The sequence below is a fragment of the Clarias gariepinus genome, chromosome 26 (assembly GCF_024256425.1).
Source record: "Clarias gariepinus isolate MV-2021 ecotype Netherlands chromosome 26, CGAR_prim_01v2, whole genome shotgun sequence".
In the NCBI taxonomy this organism is placed as follows: domain Eukaryota; kingdom Metazoa; phylum Chordata; class Actinopteri; order Siluriformes; family Clariidae; genus Clarias; species Clarias gariepinus.
The window spans coordinates 23,369,814-23,389,939 of record NC_071125.1 but is presented as its reverse complement, the minus strand read 5'-3'; the positions used below and the strand labels follow the sequence as shown (position 1 = coordinate 23,389,939).

Here is a 20,126-nt window from a genome sequence, read left to right as displayed (position 1 = left end):
TGTTTTCCTGTAAAGACAGACAGTAAAAAAAATAAAAAAAAAAAATTAAAAAAAAATCACAAAAAAAATGTCCACATTTGTCTCATGAATGTTTATTCTGCGTATACAGGGACAAATCCGGTGTGAGCGTCCACACTGTCGGCGGGCCTCGTACCCACTCCGTCATACAGAAACGATACACACCGTTTATAAGCATTACACCGCCGTAGAGTTCGGCTAGAACGGCACAAAAGGGTTAATCAGTGGCGCGAGGCTCATACTGTACACATGGTGCTTCGGCTTCAGGGAGCTCAGGATGACACGGGATTACTAAGATCTTACAGCTGTTTTCTGCATACGATTTCAGTCGGGTGATCATGGAGTGAAGTCTGAATATCTGGGTTTTTTCCCCCAGGCTGAGGTTTTGAAGCGTGAATATGTTTGCGGACCAATCGTGTTTAAGCTGCCGACGGGGTTCTAAATCCTATCCGGTGACTTTACATTCTGCATGCATGAAATGTTGAAATAATAGAATTTTTTTTTTTACTTTTCAAAACAATCCAAAAATTACACAATGACAACCGTGAACTGCTTCATTTCCTAAAAGAAATCCCATAAATTAAAAAATACATTAAAAAATTTACAATCCTCTGTCTGATCGTTCCAGCTTTGAAATGAAGGTGCGATGTCGGGAATTATATTCGAAAACACACAATTAAATTTGTGAGATGGATTCTACACTGGGCGAAATTCTGATTTAACAGAAAAAGAAGAAGGGTTCAGTAGTTGATAATATTGCACTTCGATAATAAACACAAGCGAAATAAAACAAGGCAAAAAGCATATAAATAAACACTGAAGGACTGCAGTTCATGGGCACGAGTGTGATGGTTGGAAAAGAAAAAAGGGAAATTCAGCATTAAAAGACACACATCTCTCTCTCTCTCTCGCAAACACGCTCTGTCTCTTTCGCTCTTTAAATGCACATCCTCTTTACACCACATTCACAACAGAATTTGGCCCAGTCTACCGGGTACTTGGTCCCACATTCATGGCAGAACTTGGTCCCCTGCGCAGAATAGTCTACGTCGTTGTCATTTTTCACCTCGTTCCTAAGAGAAAGAAAGAAAGTCAGGAAAACATCTCTTTGCCTGGCAATAAAAAAAAACAAAGGCAGCACTTTAACACCGCCATTGACATTCACGGCTGAGCGTCTCGAGAGCCGAAACGATCAATCTTCTAATTTTGTCCTTTCGGGGCAGGACGTGAAGCGGATGGATCGTTTCTGCTGACACGTTTTCGGTGCTTTTTTTATTTTTAATGCAGAATAAATCAGAAATTATATCTGAAGCACATAAACATGAGGGCTATTAATTTCTTGTGTATTTCAGTAAACTCTGTTTCTTTTGATGTTTCCTTAAAAGCAAATGTGCACTGAGTGTTATGATGTCGCTCCAGGACTGGCCAATACGATGATATAATATTGATAGCATGATAAATGACATCAGAACACACTTTATAAACAAGGGTTGTTCAAGTCAAGCAGGACTACACACAGTTCTGAGTGTAAAAACACCCTCTTTATTTCTCTATAAAATATCCTGCTACATTAATACCATCAAGGTAGAAAGTATTTTCAGCACATCAGAGCCATGATCGGACTTTCATGTCTGAACTGCTGGCCTCCCAGGAAATCCTTTAATAGCCCAAATCAGTCATTTACCAGAAACCTCATCACAAGTCCCAGTTTGACTTGAACGCCCCTCGTAACATGGCGATATATACACCATATTAATAAGCAGCTTCTCTAGGCTAAAGTGACGAGTATTAAGTGTCTTGAACGCTCCTGGCCAGACGAAGTCAGATTTACTGCCTCAGGTTTAACTAAAGACAAACTTCTTAAAAAGCTTCTCGTGATTGATCGAGATTGAGCTACTTTTTTCATTCTGAATGAATGGATCCCGGTTAAGGTCTTAATCCTTGTTGTTTTTGTGCTGAGCATTACATGCAGATCTTGTACAAGTTTAATCATTCAACTGAAAACTGGCAATGGTTACAGCATTCGACAGGAATAAACTCGTAATTTCGCATCCGCGTTGCCCCTCTTAAAATGGAAAGTCAGCAAACAAACTGGATACTCTAGATGTGGGATTCCAGCTGTTATAAAAAAAATCTGAAGAATCTGGGAATGTCAAGGACAAAACTAGGAGTGGACCACCAGGACAGCTCATGAGAAGTTTCTCTGAGTCGTATCTCTGAAACACCTAAACAGGTCCTAAAAAGCCTCAAGCCAGTACTTATCAACTAAGGATCTGGCAGCTTTATCTGGGTGCCTCTGACAGTCTGATGAAGTTTGATAAAAAAATGGTGTTTGTAGATGTGCAGCAGCCAAGAAACTGTTTGAAACGGAAGGGGAACAGGATATGCAAAGGCTCACAAAGACTGGAATGAAAAAGAAAAAAAAAACCTATAATGGAGAGATAAGACGAAGTTTTCAGATCTATTGTGAGAAGAAAAGTGGGAGAGTGGTGGAAGAATGAGAGCTTCCAATAAGTACAGACAGGTTTTAATTCGTCGTGCCGTTCCTTCTGGAAAGCGTCTGAGGAACAGCGAACGGTTTTATTTTTCAGCATGACAACGAACCCAAGCACGCTGCTAATGCAGCGAAATTATATTCGGACAAGATATAAAAATAAATAAATAAAATAAACACTAAGAGACATGGACTGGCATCTGCAGAGTCCGAGTTAGAATATCCTAGATGCAGTATGAGGTTATCTGGAAATAAATGTCAGTCAAAAGAAGAAGAAGAATGGAGGGTGACTGGAGGTCACACTGAATACTGACCTTTTGCCTGTAGAATTCAATAATAATAATAATCTTTTTTTTTTTTCTTGTGTATTGCATATTTCCTGTTATATCTAAATAAAGAGACTAAGGTGGAAAAAATAAACTCTTTTAAAGAAGACGTGTGTCACCTGCTCTTGGAATGTGCTACTTCAGTAAAAATGCCTCCTATTAAAGGCTCTCTGAAGCTTTGGTCAAATTCCCATGCATGGTTTAGGCCAGGGGTCGAGGGGTTAAAGAGCCATTTGGAGTCGTTTACCATAGATAAGTAAACACATTTTAGACATCTAAAATGAAGATAACATTGCATGTACAGTGGAACCTCGGATTACGAGTAACGGTTTACGAGTGTTACGCAAGATTTTTAATAATTTTTAAACTAATAACTTTACGTTTTTCAAGTAAAAAGATTTTAAATAATTTTTTACTTGAAAAACGAACATGGTCTTGGTTTACGAGCACAGAGTCTCATGTATCACACACACGCTTCTTGTTTTGACGCTGAGTGTCACATGATCACAACTGAGCCAACAGTTTTTCTCTCTTTTGCGCTGCAGAATTGTAGGTAATCGTCTCCCCTGCTGGGTTTTGGTGCTCGTCTCTTACTGGTATAATTACTCATTATAATTACCCTTACTCATTAGAGGGTAAAGATCCATTTTATCTCTCCCTCTCTGTATCAGCCTGTCATGTTTCATTTTACCTTTGACAGAGCAGAGTTTCAGTCAGCAGTGTGCGTCTGGCGCTCTGTGTGTGTGTGTGTGTGTAACACTTATCTGTCGGGATTTATTTGTACTTTTTTTAAAGATATATTGCAGATTAATTTGTTTTATTTTTACTTTACATTTTGTATGAATAATTTTTATGTATTTACTTTTTCGGGCTGTAGTTTCCATTATTTCTTATGGGAAAATTAGATTTGGTTTACGAGTGTTTTAGAATACGAGCCCGTTTCCGGAACGAGTTATTCTCGTAATCCGAGGTTTCACTGTAGAGGTTTTTTTTTTCCTTATATTTTTTGCCATATATATATATATATATATTTAAAAAAACTATAGTGTGTTGAATTCATGAAATCAATGAACTTCGAAATTGTATTTCTGCACGCAACATAAACATTTTGAAAAGACACAGAGTTGAAGGTTGCTTTAAAGTCAAATACTCAATATCATCTTGAGAACTCTATGTATTTAAAAAATAAAAAGCTGAACTTAAATTATCCACCAAAATGCCAAAAATGCCATCTGCCTCTATGGGCTCAAAAAGCTCAATAAATTAGAGATGGCTTGTTCAAGAACGATTCGTCTGTTTAAAACCTCTTAATACTTCCATAGGTTATGTACAGGAAAACAGAAATAAGTAGTTACCTCTCGAGTCTTTTGGTCCGAATCGATCGTTCTTTTGTCACGCGACTCCCATAAACGCTTTGCGGTGCAATAGATTCAAAATTACAAAGGATTCAGACCAGAAGATATGAGAAGTGAGCGACTCTTTCTGTTCATCATAATATATCCTTAGCTGCATTGTAATATTTTCATTACTGGGTTTATAGCCAAAATATGTAGACGTATTAAGGGGTCTGTTTACTGAAAATGTAAAATTTTATTTTATTTCTGATCAAAAAAACTAATTTAACTAAATGACTCGAAAACGATTCGTTTATTTTGATGAACGAGATTTACAGAACCGAGTCACTAAAATGATCCAAATTTCCCATCACTACAAAAAGTCGCATGCCAGCGGGTTTCACACATCGGCGGTTGTGACACATATTTTGAGCGACAAAAAATGGAACGTGTTTTATTTTAATGTTACAAGATCATCATAATTTTCTAAATTTAGGATGAAATTTTAAAAATAACAAATTAAAATTAAATACTCGTTATTTATTTTCCAAAGCCGCGGCAGTGGGATGAAAAAGCCACAAGTGGCTCCGGGTTCACGACCCCTGGTCTATAAGATTTGTTTATTTTTTTATTTTATTTTTTTTTTCAGAAAAAAAGTACATTAAAAAAAAAAAAGAAATTGCTAACGCATATCTATACTTGCTAATAAAGGTAGGGATGCACCGAAATTTCGGCCGCCGAAAATTTCGGCCGAAATAGCATTATCGGTTTCGGCCGAAACGTAAGAAAGCGCCGAAAATAAAAGCCAAAATTGTCGCCACGCCTCTCCCCAGTGGCGGACTGGGACAATAATTCAGGCCGGGAATTTGACTCCACTCCCAGGCCACCTCTGCTGCTGCAGTCACCACCACCCTATTCATGTAATCTACTGAACTGATAAACTTGTAGGCTAACCCTATTATTGTAACAGGTGCAATATAAATGAATTAAAAAATAGCCCTTAACAACTCACTAGGAATACACCATTTATACTACCAAACCAATGACAAATAGAAAATTGGCTTTTTAAAAGAGATAATAAGAGACACATTCACATGTTGAAATATTTACATTTTATGTATTTTCAGTGCTCAACTCTAGTATATCAAATGCATCACAAACACAAACACAAATAAACTTAAGAAAACCTATAACAGCGTAAGTAGCAGATAACAATGTTTACTCCAATTATGGCATTATGTAGAACAGACCAGTAAGAGTAAACAGTAAGTAATTAGCACTACTAGTACACTAGTAGGCGTTTGAATTGGGTGATACTTAAAAAAAAAATCTTAATCCTTAGACTGTGGACAGGCAAAATAATCAAAAGAGATATAAAGGCTTTCACTGTCTCCTTAATCTTTTCCTGAATCCTTCTCTCTCTCACTCTGCACATGTAGTTGCTCTGCAATATGAAATAAGCGTGTTCAATAATCTGTATTTATAATTGTGCAGCCATCAGTTGTATGTCCCCAAAATCACAGTCCTACTATTGATCTTATAAATCATAAAAAGCACATGTTGTTTAAAAAGTATAGCCTGCTGCCTGCATGTTTAGTTTTGCTTATCTTTAACTTCACCTGAAGGTCCCTGCTCTGACTCACACGGTGAACTGTCCACCACCTCTAGCTCAACAGCAGGAGCATTTACAGCACTAGTGCTACTGCTGCTTCCTTCGTCAACTTTTCAGACGAAATGAGACTTGACACAGCACAGCAGCACTTACATATTGTAACACGGAGTATGTCGGCGGTTTGGAAGCACTTGGAAGCAAGTTTTGTTACTGTTAAACAGCCTTATTACTGTTATTTATTATCAATAAAAGTTTGATTGCTTAATTAATTTGTAGTTTTTTTAATACAAACAAAAAGAAAATATTTTAAACATGTTTTTTAATGAAGCCATTTTCGGTTTCGGTTTTCGGCCAAGTGCATCCAAAAATTTCGGTTTCGTTTTCGGCCCAGAATTTTCATTTCGGTGCATCCCTAAATAAAGGTTCAATGAAAGTTTGGTCAAATTCCCATTAACGGTTTAGGAAGAGAGAAACCAAGGTTTCGACCAATGCTTAGCAATTTTGAGTTAAATTACTGTTTATGGTTTCTTAAATGGAAAAGGTTGTTATAGAAAGATAATCAACAACAGGCTGGTGTAAGGAGGCAGCGTTCCTTAAGTTTTGTTCTTTTTCAATCCTAAAGTATATGTTGTAAAGTTAAAGAAATTCTCATTGTATAAAAACTCTAATTGTTTTACGCTACCGTGAATTAAAGCTGTTAGTAGTGTAGGCCTTCTTCTTACTCATCCCTCCTCCATACGTCGTGCTCTTCAGTGAACTCGGAGCAACCACACCTTTAGGTTTGGTGTTAACCCTGGGGTCAAAAAAAAGGGGGGGAATTTAAGGACATAGTAAGCTTTTGAATGCGTTTTCCCATCTGGTGTGGAGTGTGGAGGCCTTACCCAGAGGGAGGACTGGTGACTCCACCAGTGTTAGGTCGGGGAGGAGAGAAAGAAGCCGACGCAGCCACATTCTTCACCGAGCCTACAGGACTTTTAGTTCCAGACATTCCTAAAGGAAACATAGGAGTTCTGTTCTCACCCGGCAAATTTGAAAGTGAAACAATCATTGTAATCATTTTTATCAGGGTAATGTAATCATTAATAAAAATAATGATAATGATGATGATTATCATTATAATCATCAGAATTATGATTATTTTTATTACCTTACACTGCTGTACGTGTCACTGTAAAACACTGGAAACATTTAAATGCAAGAAAGTAGGAAGAAAAGTAGAAACATCATACAGTTAAAAAGTTTACAATAAGGATTTATATGCAGCAAAGTTCACATGTAGAAAAAAACAAAAACAAAAACACAACACTAAATCTGTTTAAACTATATAAAGTTTACATGCAGGAAATTAGAAATGTTTACATCCAGAAAATGCTTAAATGTTTTACAGCTGTAAAGTTTATAAGCAGAAAAAGAGATGTCTACTTCCAGTAAAGTTGTAATGTTTACAGGATAAAGTTCACATGTCGATAAGCAGAAAAGCTTACTCCCAGAAAAAGAAAAAGAGATACATTTTTAGAAAAGGTTTACAGAAGAAAAATCACATGCGGGGACAGAAAAGTTTACAGTAGTAAAATTTACAAGCAGAAAAGTTTACTTTCGTCATAGTCTATCAAGAAAAAAAAAAAGACGTGATGCACAGCAATTAAGAAGAAGCCACACTTTTCTAGTGCGCCTTGTGTAACCATTGTGGTTATTTGCACACACTAGTTTCCAACATGACAGACCTGACCATGTTGTTCGAACACGTCCTGTTCGATCAATTTTTTCGCTTTAAGCCAATAAAGTGTCACTTCGACTGTTATCCTTTATCTGATGTGAACGACAGCATGTAGCCAAACATGCAGGGAGACATTCTGTTACACAATTTCAGGGAAGTGTGAAAAAACAACAAAAAGAAAAAAAAAGTAACTTCTGTTGGTGACGATAATGTGCAGATGTTGCCATGACAACTATTGGGGGGAGGGGTAAATGGGGGGGGGGGTCACCTCATTTGCTTTTATAAACATTCGATACTGCTGTTTTCCTGATATTTGGAAATGAAAGCCTGTAGCATGTTGCAGCCTGCCTTCACGCGGCAATTTCTCAAACACACCAGGGCTGCAAGTAAACTTTTAGGAAATACCGTTTGAGAGTTTACAGAGATTCGGTCCATACCGGTTCCTCCACCCTGACCGTAGGCTGGACGCTGAGGTAGGCGAGAGGAAGACACGGAAGACGTGGACGGTACGGGACTCGCCTTCTTCACCGGGGCAGGTTTGTACTGCAGAAAGAGTTGTTAAAAACAATTATTTATGTATTTATTTATTTAGCAAATACAATCAGCATGTGTCTGAGAAGCGTTGTATGGATTAAAAAGCTTTTTCTATTACATGCAGGTAAAAATCTAACGAAAAGAAATATTAATTTTAATTATTATTATTATTATGTAGTTTAGAGTTGTCTAGCAGCCTCGACTAAGCAGAAATAGAAATAAATATTTTTTAGTGAATCATTTCATTTTTTTTTTTTTTCACAAACAAAAATATTTCATATGTACATTTAATCATGATGTATTTCACGCACCTTAATGCACCTTAAAACATTCAAAAAGTAACCAGACCCAAATGGTTTATAATAAATTTCTAAACCTAAATGGTTTACATTTTTGAGTATCTAAGGTTTAACTTATGAATAAGCATGATTAATTACTTTGTTGAATTTCCTTTAGTGGCTTTAAGAGCAACAGCTGGCCTGGGCACAGACAAGAACGTCGTTCAGAACAGAACTTCAAACAGCACAAAGACGTCTTTCAGCAGGCCCAGGCCCGGCTCATGACTCTGTTAAAGTTTGACCCTTTTCTTTAAATTGATCTACAATTCTGTAAATGACAGAAAAAGGACTTTGTTTCAAGTTTCAAGTAGTTATTTGTCTCTGGGACGGCCCACTCTCAGAATGACCAAAGTATGTCACTTTTGTGTTCACAAGCTGAAAAGAACAAACCTAGGAGTATTCGGAATAATGCTTACATTTACATCATAAAACGATGGGAATCTATTGACTTCTTGGAAGTTCGTGTGTAGGGCGTTCCAAGCCTAACTTCATGCTGCACAATAAATCTCACAAATTACACACTTAGAAGGACCCGAGGGAGGGAGCTCTGAATCGCTCTTTAACATCAGTTGAAATGTTGAGTAATGGACTTTTTGAAGTCCTGTCAAGATTTGCGCAATCAGGGTTCATCGAATACGGATGTTCTTCGACTAAAGGGTTTTTAGTGATTTCTTTCTTTTTTTTTCCTTTTTAAGAAGGCTGAGAATCTTAATTTAAAAACCCATCATGCAAGTAATTCTCAGATTCCCATCATGATGCACTCACCTGCGTCTTGGCTGCGGGCTTGGCTTTTTCACTTCCTGAGAACTTCCCTTTGTTGGAAATGCGGGACGCTTGCTCTTTACAGAATTTGATGTGCCGATCCGCTGCGTTCTCGCTAAACCGCCTCTGGCAATACGGGCACTGGATATAATCTACACACAAGAAAAGTCAAACACACATGTGAAAACATTACTAATCCACTTGATAGCTTCCACAGTTATTCAGCAACTCTAAAGTTCCTACCTGGATCATAGGACGGAGGAGGGGGCGGGGGAAGAGGACCGCCATCTTTCATCACTTGGTCCAGGCCCTTGGCAGCACGGATGGTGGCGATGAATTCCTCGTGCTTTCGGCGCCAGTTGGACACCTTCTTGGGTGGTTCAGGCTGTTCAGAGAAAGATGTCGTTTAAGGACAGGGCCGGTTCAAACAGGGCCTGTGGGAATTACTTATGACGTCAACATTGAGGAGAACACATGCCCTGAAAACACAAACTGCTGAAATAAAAAAAAAAATTATAATTTATTGTGAAAGAGCATTCCTCGTACGCAGGTTACTTGCCTAGATATTAAACCACCTCTAAACCTTCTACTGTAATTAAACATAAATTACAACCCTGATTCCTCTCTCACTACAATAATTACTGTTCTCAATCCAGACAGAATGTTTTCCTTAGGGCTAGGTGGCGTTTAAAGTCTTTTAATACCAGTAACAAATCCTCTTCCTGAATGACACTTTTTGTGACACTGATTTATTTTTTTTTACTAAAATCCGTTTTAACAAAAAACAGAAATACAGGTCACCCCTGTCGTATGAACGAGTTCCGTTCCAGGAGCATGTTTTTAAGTCAGATTTGTTCTTAAGTCAGACAAGGTAAGTCTTATATGCCTTTACATGTATATACTGATGAGCGCATGCAACGAGCAGTGCTGCATAAGGATGTTCAGACACAACAATGTCTGCGGATGCACTGCTGTCTTCACTTCTTCATCAGAAGTGAGTCTTCATCCTTGTAGGGCTGGGACTTCCGGTTAGCAGCCACATGGAGTAGACGTGTTAGATAGGTGCTCCAACAATTACGAATTTCTTCACTCCCTTATTCGTCTCTAAATGTTAAATTAAATCATCAGGATATAATAACTTTGTACTCTACCCCCGGTTATCTATTTTTCATTTATGATGGCTACCAGGTGTGTTAAAACCGGGAAAAAATATGACTCTGCGACCGCTCTAACAGTTGAGGCTATTTCTGCGCTGTTAGACAAACACGGTGAAGCGTTAGCGGCTGAATTTAAACCCTTGTTTAGGTTACTAGAGCAAATTCAAGCCCAAGTAGAGGACCATGGCCAGCGCTTACCCTCATTAGACCTGAGCCAGTGTGTGAGTGAATTGGAGAACATCTGCTCCGGTCTTCGAAAAAAGTCGTTGACCTAGAAGGCTGGAGCAGGAGACAAAATCTGTGTATCCTAGGTCTTCCAGAAAATACTGAAGGTGGACACCCTACCGAGTCCTTCTCAAATGTTTTGTGCGAGCTGTTTGGAATTAAAATGCTGCCATCCTCGTAGGGCTGCTTTCAGGGGAGCAAACAGGTGGAAGTCTAATGAAGCGAGATCCAGACTATAGGGAGAAGACATTAACACCTCAGTGTGGGCAGAAGTGTGCGGACGTGCATCGTCATGTGAGATCACGACGCCCTCGGATAACGGTCCTCTGCTTTTAATCCAAAGTTTAGTCTTCAGCTCTCCATTAAGCGTCTCACTGTAACAAGCACTGTTGATTGTTGAACCTTTTTCCTGATGATGTTCCAATACTTCTGGTCCTTGAGAATCCCAGAAAACAGTAAGCGTTGATAAATTTTCCAGCTAATGGTTGACTTGTGAACTTTTTCTCGGTCAGACAATGAGGATCTTTCTGTTCCATACTCTGCTGTTTACTCTCAGACTTGTAGTGGTGAATCCGTGTCTCGTCACCAGTAACGATTCTCTTTAGGAAACTTTCACCTTCAAGTTTTAATATAACCGGTATACAAATAATTTTTGCCTCACTCTCGTATAATGTGATCATTTTGCACTTTTTTTTTTTTTTTTTTATAAGTGATGATTGGGGGAACGTTCTGGAGCATTTAAAAATGCCTCATTCATGTCAGTGTTATTACTGTAGTTATGTTTTTACTCCCAAGAGCTTTTGAAATTGCTGTTTTGCACACTCCTGGAAATCTTTCTTTCAAACTGGCAAAAAGCTCTTGCTCATGTAAGAGTTCAACTGGGACTACAGTTGTGTGTGAAGCTGGAAAGCAAATAATGACTTTAAACTATGGTGTGTGTTATGCCTGGCAGGGATGCCAATATTGCTGAAAGGAAAACATGCAGAGAGAGAAAAAAAAAAGAACTTATGGCAAAACAAATGTCAAGTTGTGTCGAGTTTGTTTGTTTCTGAGCTATGCGCCAAACAACTAAACGAAAGCGGTTTTGGTGCGAGGCGAGCTCTGCTTAGGCCTGGATTTAGTTTGGATTTCGACACAAAAAAATGCACTTAATGGAGCAGAACGCATGCTTTTCCACGTAGAAATGATTTCCTCCTGTATTTAATCCTCCCTCGTTAGTCTCAAAGCCATTTTGGTCTATATATTTATAGACTCCTTAACAAAATCTTTAGACTGGGGGACCATTCCAAGCATTTCCCACTGGCCGATTATAACCAGGTTGTAAAAACTGCTTTTAAATGTCAAAAGAAGTAAAATTATCAAGAGAGAAAAAAAAAACAACAACAACAAAAAAAAAAGAGATTATTATTGGAAACTGCATTTAAACGCAAACAGGCTGTTCATCAGCTGATCAAAAGTTTAAGACCATAGCCCAAAAATACTCACAACAGAACCAAAAGGGTCAAATAAAGACTCAGTAGTGCGTAGCACCACCGTTCTTGTTGATAAATCCAAACACTCGTTTCAGCATGCTTGATGCAACTGTTTCCAGAAAGGCTGTTGGGAATGTGCTCCACATTCTCAAGGGGATTTAGATCAGGGGAAGACGCAGGATGGTCCAGAAATGCAATCTTCTTGTCCTGGAAGAAGTCCTTTATCCAGAGGGTGGTGTAAACTGCATTTTCATGTTTAAAGACTCATTCATGACTACACGATGACTGACTAAGATGTCCACAAAGCCAGCCACCGTTTGACAGCCCTCCAAAACCTGAAGCTCCATTTTCCCATTGAAGGAAAAAGCACCACAGATCATGATGAAACGTCCTCCACTGTGCCGCTGAGAAGAACATCTACAGTGGGATCTCTTTGTCATGGGGACCTCAAACCATCAGGACCATCCAGATTAAATTAGTTCTCGTCCGAAAATAAAACTTTCTTCCATCTTTCAATGTCCCATGTTTGGTGCTTCCTTGCAAATTCCAAACTGGAACGTTTGTGGTGTGGGAAGAGACATGGCTTTTGAAGACATTTTTTGTTCTTTAAGCCCTTCTCTCACAGATGCTATCTTATGGTTATTGGGCTGCAGTCAGCATCAGTGAGGGCCTTAATTTGGGTCGAGGATCAGCCTGTGTCTTCACGGACAGTCCAGTCAGATCCACCGGCTCAGTGATGCTTTTGCCATTAGGAGATTATGACGGTGTGACTGTCTAAAGGACAATGACATTAAAGCCATATTTCTGCACAAAACTTAAATACAGTTTTAAATAAATTCCCTACTCTCTATTCTGTCTCTTGCTCTTGTTTCTTCCAGGAGGACGGAAAGGTTAAAGCAGATTGATGGTTCCTTGACATATGACCTGTTGTACACTCAATGCTTTCAGAAACGTGTTTATTATTTTTTTTGTTCATCTCGCTGAAGCGCTGCGATGAGGAACGGTCCTTTACTACATTATCATCATCGTCATTATTATTATTATTATTATTCATTCAGCGTTTTCATTATATTTTTACTCACTACATTACACGTTTGAAATGTGAATGGAAAGTGTCTGCATCATGTAAAGTAAAACACACTATTAAAAAAAAAAGTTGCTAAAAAATAAAACGAGCATGGACTGAAAATGCTTTATGGGTTTTTTTTTTTTCCTTTTTCTCGTCCTCACCTTTGGCTTCATGGGTTTCACAGTCGAGATGTCGGTGCCCTCGGCTCTCTGTCTGCTCGAGTCGAACACCCTCCTTTTCTTCGCTGCAGCTTTTTGGCAGATGAGCATGTGCTTTTTCTAAAGAGAAAGAGAGAATTCTCGGATTAGTTGGGACAACAGTATGAATAAAAGCGTATTGTAAAATGAATAAACGAGTGAAAGTTCACGCTGTAAACCCCTGGCTTTCCTGCAGATCCTGGCTACACAAAGGAGCACACTAAAGCGGGTTTCAGGCGTTCTTTTAAAGATCTGGAGTCGACAGGGTGCAAACATTTTAGCACCATGCCCTCGGGATGAAAGGTTTCTTGGCGGTTCTTGGAAGGAACCCGTCCAGGTTTAGGGGGGACTGCTTGAAAGTTCCTTTAAGGATTTCGTAAAGGTTTCATGCTCACTATTATGTCGGTATTAAATGAAAACATCACATCACATGAAACCGCAATAAAAGAGAAAAAGCTCTTTGTCTAGCGCATTTTCAGATAAACAATCAACCTCATTGATGACTTTACATCAGCTCAATGCTCAGTCATTGATTATTTTTCTATCACTGCACATTCCTATCATTGCACTTTCATGTGTTGCCTGAAGCAACTTGCTTACGATTAAAACAGATCAATAAAAAAGATGAACCCCGAGGATAAAAAACGCTTTTGATCAGCACGTTTTCCTCGAAACGGGGATTTCTCTTTAGTGTTTGTGCTACGTGACGGATCCGTCCGTGCCGAAACATGCAGCGATACTCAGCTTCCAGGTCTGATTCCACCCTGTAGGATACTCACAAGGACTTTTGGGAAAAAATTTCTCCCGCACACTTTGCACGGCAGCAGCTCCTCGGCAACAGGGACGGATTCTGGCAGAGAGACAGAGAGAGAGAGAGGGAGAGAGAGAGAGAGAGAAAGAAAAACAGCAGTTGTTTCATTAATGAGATGTTTAATCATAAGCTGAACTTCAAAGCACAACTGCTTCCATTAAAACATCAGAAAAGATCAGAGACGTCATTCTACACCGAACATTTCCTGTATAGATCTGAGACCCGAGAGCTCATCACAACGCTCATAATCACCTCTCAAGAATAAACCAACTCTGATCAGCAGTATACAAGTCACTATAAATTCATTTTCATTAGTGTCATGCTATTTTGTATATTCAGCTCTGAGTCATATTGCACACAAGGCCAAAAGTTTTCACAACCCAACCCCGTTTTATTTATTTATTTGTTTATTTTTTTATGAATGGGCAAAAAAAAAAAAGAGAGAACTTCAGACGTCAGACTTCTTTCGTAAAAAACAACAACAAAACGAAACACCTGATTCTGTGTTCATACTAACGACTGCCAAGTCACACTGTAATTAATTCCAAACATATCACTGTTGTTGTTGTTGTTGTTGTTTGTCTCTGCGTAGCAACTATTATTGAAGTCGCTTGTGGGCGTAGTCTTTCCAGCTCTTTTGTTCCTTTCAGCTGCACAAGCCAGATACAGATCAAACTGCACTTCTACTTAAAATAGATTTCGACTTGTTTTCCAAGCTTGATTTTTTTTCCCTGCCTTAATGCCACAGCACAGTACAGGTACTCGAGAAGAAACTGGAGACAGTGTGAACGGGGACAGGAAGAGTCCTCGATGATTAAGGATGAGAATCAGCAGGGACCAACTGATATCATATTATTATATTATAATATTATTATTTTTTATATTTTGTTACAATTCTTAACAAACTTCACTACTACCACACGGGACGCTGTGCTGCCTGCTAGTATGTGGATAGTTTAGAGAGCACCACCTTAAGGATTATAGAGGAACTGCAACATTTTATCTTAATCTGTTGACGATCAACTTTTTGTGCAGCAGCAACCACAGCCTCACAGACACTGCTCACAGAGGTGTACTGCTTTCCTACTTTTACCATAAATTCTCCGTTTAAAAAGAGCCCACAAGTTCTTGATAGGGTTCGGGTGAGGTGAGGTGAGGAAGGGGGCCATGTCAATGGAGCATTGTTCTGAATAAATATCATGGTCTTCTTGAAAGACGCAGACTTTTCCCTGCACCCCTGCTTGAAGAGCATGTCAACTCCTAAACCTACTGGCAGGGTTCCTGGTAGCTTCACATTTGTGTCGCGCGGTTAATTTGCGTCTTTTGTTCTTATCATGTTTCTTGCAACCCTGTTGACTATTGGCAACAAAACATTTGGTAGTTCAGCAATCACGCACCAACATCTTAGCAATTTCAAGAGTGCTGCATGCCTCTGAAAGACTTTTAAAATTTTTGACTTTTCAGTCTCTTTTTTGGACAATTTTGCCTGAGAAAAAGAATCTGGATTACATAATTACACACACACACCCTCCCTCAATACACAAATACACATCACCTTAAATACTAAAATGATTCAGCAGTTTATACAGCCTTATACAGCCAGAAAATAAAAATCTGAGTTGGTCAAAATACTCACTAATAATTGTGAACACAGTGCATAATAAAGATGAACCGGTCGATCAGACAGTGAGCAGAATTGTCTGGTTTCCAGTTTGATTGGCCTTGACCGGTGATCAGCTGATCTGCCTTCCGAATATTTATGGATGTTAAAAATCATGTATGTTAAAAGTCTCCGATCTGCCCTCTTCTCCAAAATCTGTGACGAATTCGCGTAAACCCACTTTGTCTCAATAAGCCAATTAGTCTGAGTTTTGAGACTTTGGAGGTGTTTGAGAAGGTAAAACATGACTCTACTTTTATAATCCAACAGGTGGCGATCTCTGAACTATCCCACACTCATGGGAGTGAATTATTTGCTAAGTTTGTTTAAAAATAATAATTATGCCGGATGACAGAGATACTGCTCAGTAAAAATTTATTTATTTTTTTGTTTATTTTAATTTAAAGTTAAATGATAAACTCTTTGAAGTTTGTTTGTATGTTTAAATGCTGCGCTTGGTTTATAAATGTGAAAATTAATGTTATAAGGAACGAGCTACTCTATTAGCGCTAAAACCTTTTTTAAGGTTTAAAATTGTAATAAAAATCTGGGAAAATTTTATATCGAATCAGAATATTTATGAAATTATGATAGTTACAAAATCGCGTTGAGGTATCGTAATAATATCATATCGGGAGATGACTGCTGGTTCGCATCCCTAACGCCTACCGATGCTATGTTGTGTTTTAGTGATTTCCCTTTGCATGTCTTTCCTTTCTGCCACGACACCTTGTGATGGAGTTGGTCAGGATGTTCCCAATGGTGAAACAACTGAGATAAACTTATTAAGATGCTGCTGTTCGTCTTCCTAATCAGAAGTGAAGTGTTGTGATGGCAGGACAGATTCTTAGAGACGTGAACATCCAGGAACTTAAAGCTGTACTTTACTTTTACTCATGAATGAAGATGGGTGTGTCTCGTTTCGATTTCCAGACGTTTATAAACACTATAGAACGGCTCAGAGGGATCATGCGGGTCAACGGTTTGAATGTGCCAAATTCATTGGATTTATTACTTGCTAGAGTGAATCAGGAAAGGCTTTTAATTGCCCGATTGCACCCGGTGCTCCAAGATGCACTTCACTTTTCCAACATAATCACATATTTTTATCATGAACTCAGCAGTGTTGTAAAATAAAAACAGATGGAACGAGAAACTCGGCCAGCACAAGCTTGTTTTTCAAAATGTACCTTTATAAATAAACCTCTTTGAGTTTATACACCCCTGTTTTCTGGATGCAAAAGAGTAAACATTGTGTGAATGCACAATAATCAATTGGTCATTATGTAATAATGCATAAAATATTAAATAAATCTTGACAGGCTTGATTTGGTGGTCCTGGGGTGTACAAACCTTTGCACTCCAGTATAAACTGGGTTTTATTCCATAGCTAGGAAGCATAGCCAAAAAATAAGTTGGGGAGATGTAACTTAATGTCCCCTATACAAATTTAATTGTGTTTTAACAGTTGCTACTAATAAAAAAAAAGATTTCTATAGAATTATAAATCAGCAGCTGCCTTAATTATAATCATCTGACTGTAAATGACGTCAATCCCCCTCAATGATCACAGAATACATGATGGCCGTGTTCCAAATGCACCTAAATAAAAACATAAAATCCACTACAAAGGCTGTAGACACCATTATCCCGCCCCCTGTTGTAGTGCACGTATGTAGGTAGCTTTAACATACATAGGACACGACCCCTAAATTTTTACTGGACAAGCCCTTGCCTAGCCAAACAAAAGCAAGCTCGAACAAAACAGCAAACACGGTACGCACAACAGTAGTTAATCCTCTTAACAACAATCTACATGTAATAACTAGGAGTTTATACTTTTCTTTTTTAATCTACTTACCGTCAAGTTCCTCCATCTTTCTCAGTCAGGGCAGGAGATGCTGCTGTAGCAACCCGCAGCCACTAGCCTCGCCTAAACCACGCCCCGCGTGCCAATATCCACATTTCTGATTAGTCATTCCATGCCATTGCGTTCCGCGTGCGAGGAAATATCCTGATATATGATTGGTCAATCCCAGAGCGAGGGCGTGATAGTAGGAGGAGATACGGAAGTGAGAGATCAAATCAGTGAAGGAGGTTCGGAATACTGATGAATATTCATAAAACAATACATAAACTCGACATACCATTGGCTGACTGAACTGTATAGGCGTTACTTACAACAAGAAGCGAAAATAAAATAAAAAAATATATGCATTTTATTTGGACTGCTTTAAAGGGTAGACTTACAATAACCTTCATGCAGGAGGTCAGGTGCAATTATTATCATTCATCATAAAAATAAGCTAAAAAAAAACTTATGTCTATCAATAAACTGTGATTATATATGCTAATAATAATAATAATAATAATAATAATAATAATAATAATAATAATAATAATATAAACTGTATATACTATTTGGGCAAAAGTATTAGGCCAAATTAATTATTGAATTTAGGTGTCTCAATCAGGCCCCTCAACACCAGTAAAGGGCAATGTTAATGCTTCAGCATACCTGGACATGTTGTTTGTTGTACACTTAGAAGTGTGCACACATTTCAGGAGAAGGAAAAAAAGTATAAATATTTTAATATTTAATGTATTACTATACACTTATATGATATATGATAATATACATAATATATGATCATATTATAATAATACAGTGCACATATTATTATTATTATTATTATTATTATTATTATTATTATTATATTCATATAATATGTCATACTATTTTTTTTTTGTGAACTGAATCTATATAGAGCCAGTTTAGGAAACACACACACAGACACACACACACACACACACACACACACACACACACACACACACACACACACACACCACTACTGAGAAATGATTCCTCCCAAATCTTGTTCTCTTGCTTTATCTTACATTTCCAGGATGTAATATTTATTAGGTAATACAATTGTGCAATAAGTCATTTGAGTCTTTTTCTCTAACTTTTGCACAATGCAATGTGAACAGTGTCTCCATCAGAACAGCACAGACACATACACACCCATTCCTGTGTGACCCAGCAGGGCTTATATAACTAAATTAGTAAAATTCACTCACATTTCATTTCCTCTTTATTTTGTTTGGTCATTTTGAAGCATCATTGGGGATCCTGAATTTTCAGCAGAAAAAGCACAAGTATAAGAGGGATGCAAGACCAAATATTGCTTCATATCCTGTAGCATCAACTTATTCATGATTATTGTATGTTAGAATTTATAATGATAATCATTTTTGCATCATGAGCTATGTCACTTTTTAAAAATGTATAATTTTATACATTGCCAATAACCGGACTCGGCTCTACACAATATCACATTCCTATTATATTTCATTTTACTATATATATACTTATGTATTTTAAATATTTTTAATATATATTTCTATTTTTAATATATAATAGAATATAATTTATATATATTTAATATATATTCTTTAACTTCTTTATATTTCTATCTTATTCTACTATTTTACTTTGATTTTTCTTATTTATATTACATATTTTCAAAATATTTTTTTTTAAATGTGACAGAAAAAAGGTAATTAAAGAGAAAGCCCTACAGGTGTTTTTCACTTATTTATATAAAGCAAAAACAGTAACATAATTATTCATTCATCTTTATTCTGGTCTTAACACAAAAGGTGGAGTATAGATGTGCAGCATCAAACCAGCTGTATTGCACTTGTTTCATTTAACCACTAGAGGGAGCTCCAAGCAATTTAAAAACAAATAGTCCTCCCAGTGTACAGTATAAAAGCTGATTTGAGTAATGGTGAAACATTGGGGCAAGAGCATTAGTGTAGCAGGGGATTATATAGAAAAATAAAGGGTGTTTAAAACTTTCAAAACTGTTTTATGTTATTTTGCACAATCAAAAATCCTGGTTTGACTCGAACACCCCTCTTAAAATTTCATTTACAGCATTTGGTAGACACCCACCTGGCAGCTTAAAGGTGATGGTGTTTGAACCCGAAACCTTCTGAGCAAAAGTCCAACACCCTCACTACTGAGCTAGCCCAGCCTTTTTCAAAACTCCTCAGAGTATGATGGCTAATGTTAGCTCGTTGCTAAGAAAACACATTCATTAATTGCGGTATAGTTTTTTCTTTCAATTTGTACATACTTTAAAAGCTCAAAAGTTACACGGTTCAGATTTTCCCTTAAGTTGAACCCCGCGCTCCTCATGTCACGCCATCTGTTGAAATCAAAGCTCAGCTCTTTTAAGGCCGCCATATTGTTCACACATGCTCTCTGCAGGCGACGAAGAAGCATTAAGAGTGTCTGTGTGTGTGTCTTTTTAAGGAAACAAGGAAGTCACTATGTTATGGAGTGACATCTGGACCTAATGTAAACCTCTTCACTCATGTAACAAAGC

At 37.8% G+C, this 20,126-nt stretch overlaps 1 protein-coding gene across 1 annotated transcript; it reads right to left on the bottom strand.

The window, feature by feature from the left end:
- Nucleotides 1-84: 84 nt before the first annotated feature.
- On the bottom strand, nucleotides 85-17,665 carry zc2hc1a (zinc finger, C2HC-type containing 1A). The gene is made up of 9 exons (XM_053488269.1): nucleotides 17,588-17,665; nucleotides 14,035-14,105; nucleotides 13,220-13,336; nucleotides 9,379-9,520; nucleotides 9,139-9,287; nucleotides 7,939-8,044; nucleotides 6,666-6,774; nucleotides 6,467-6,577; nucleotides 85-1,091 (listed from the first exon to the last, which is right to left on the bottom strand). Exons 1-9 carry the CDS (start codon nucleotides 17,601-17,603, stop codon nucleotides 956-958), a joined length of 957 nt encoding a protein of 318 aa, XP_053344244.1. The 5' UTR covers nucleotides 17,604-17,665; the 3' UTR covers nucleotides 85-955.
- Between the last annotated feature and the right edge of the window lie 2,461 nt (nucleotides 17,666-20,126).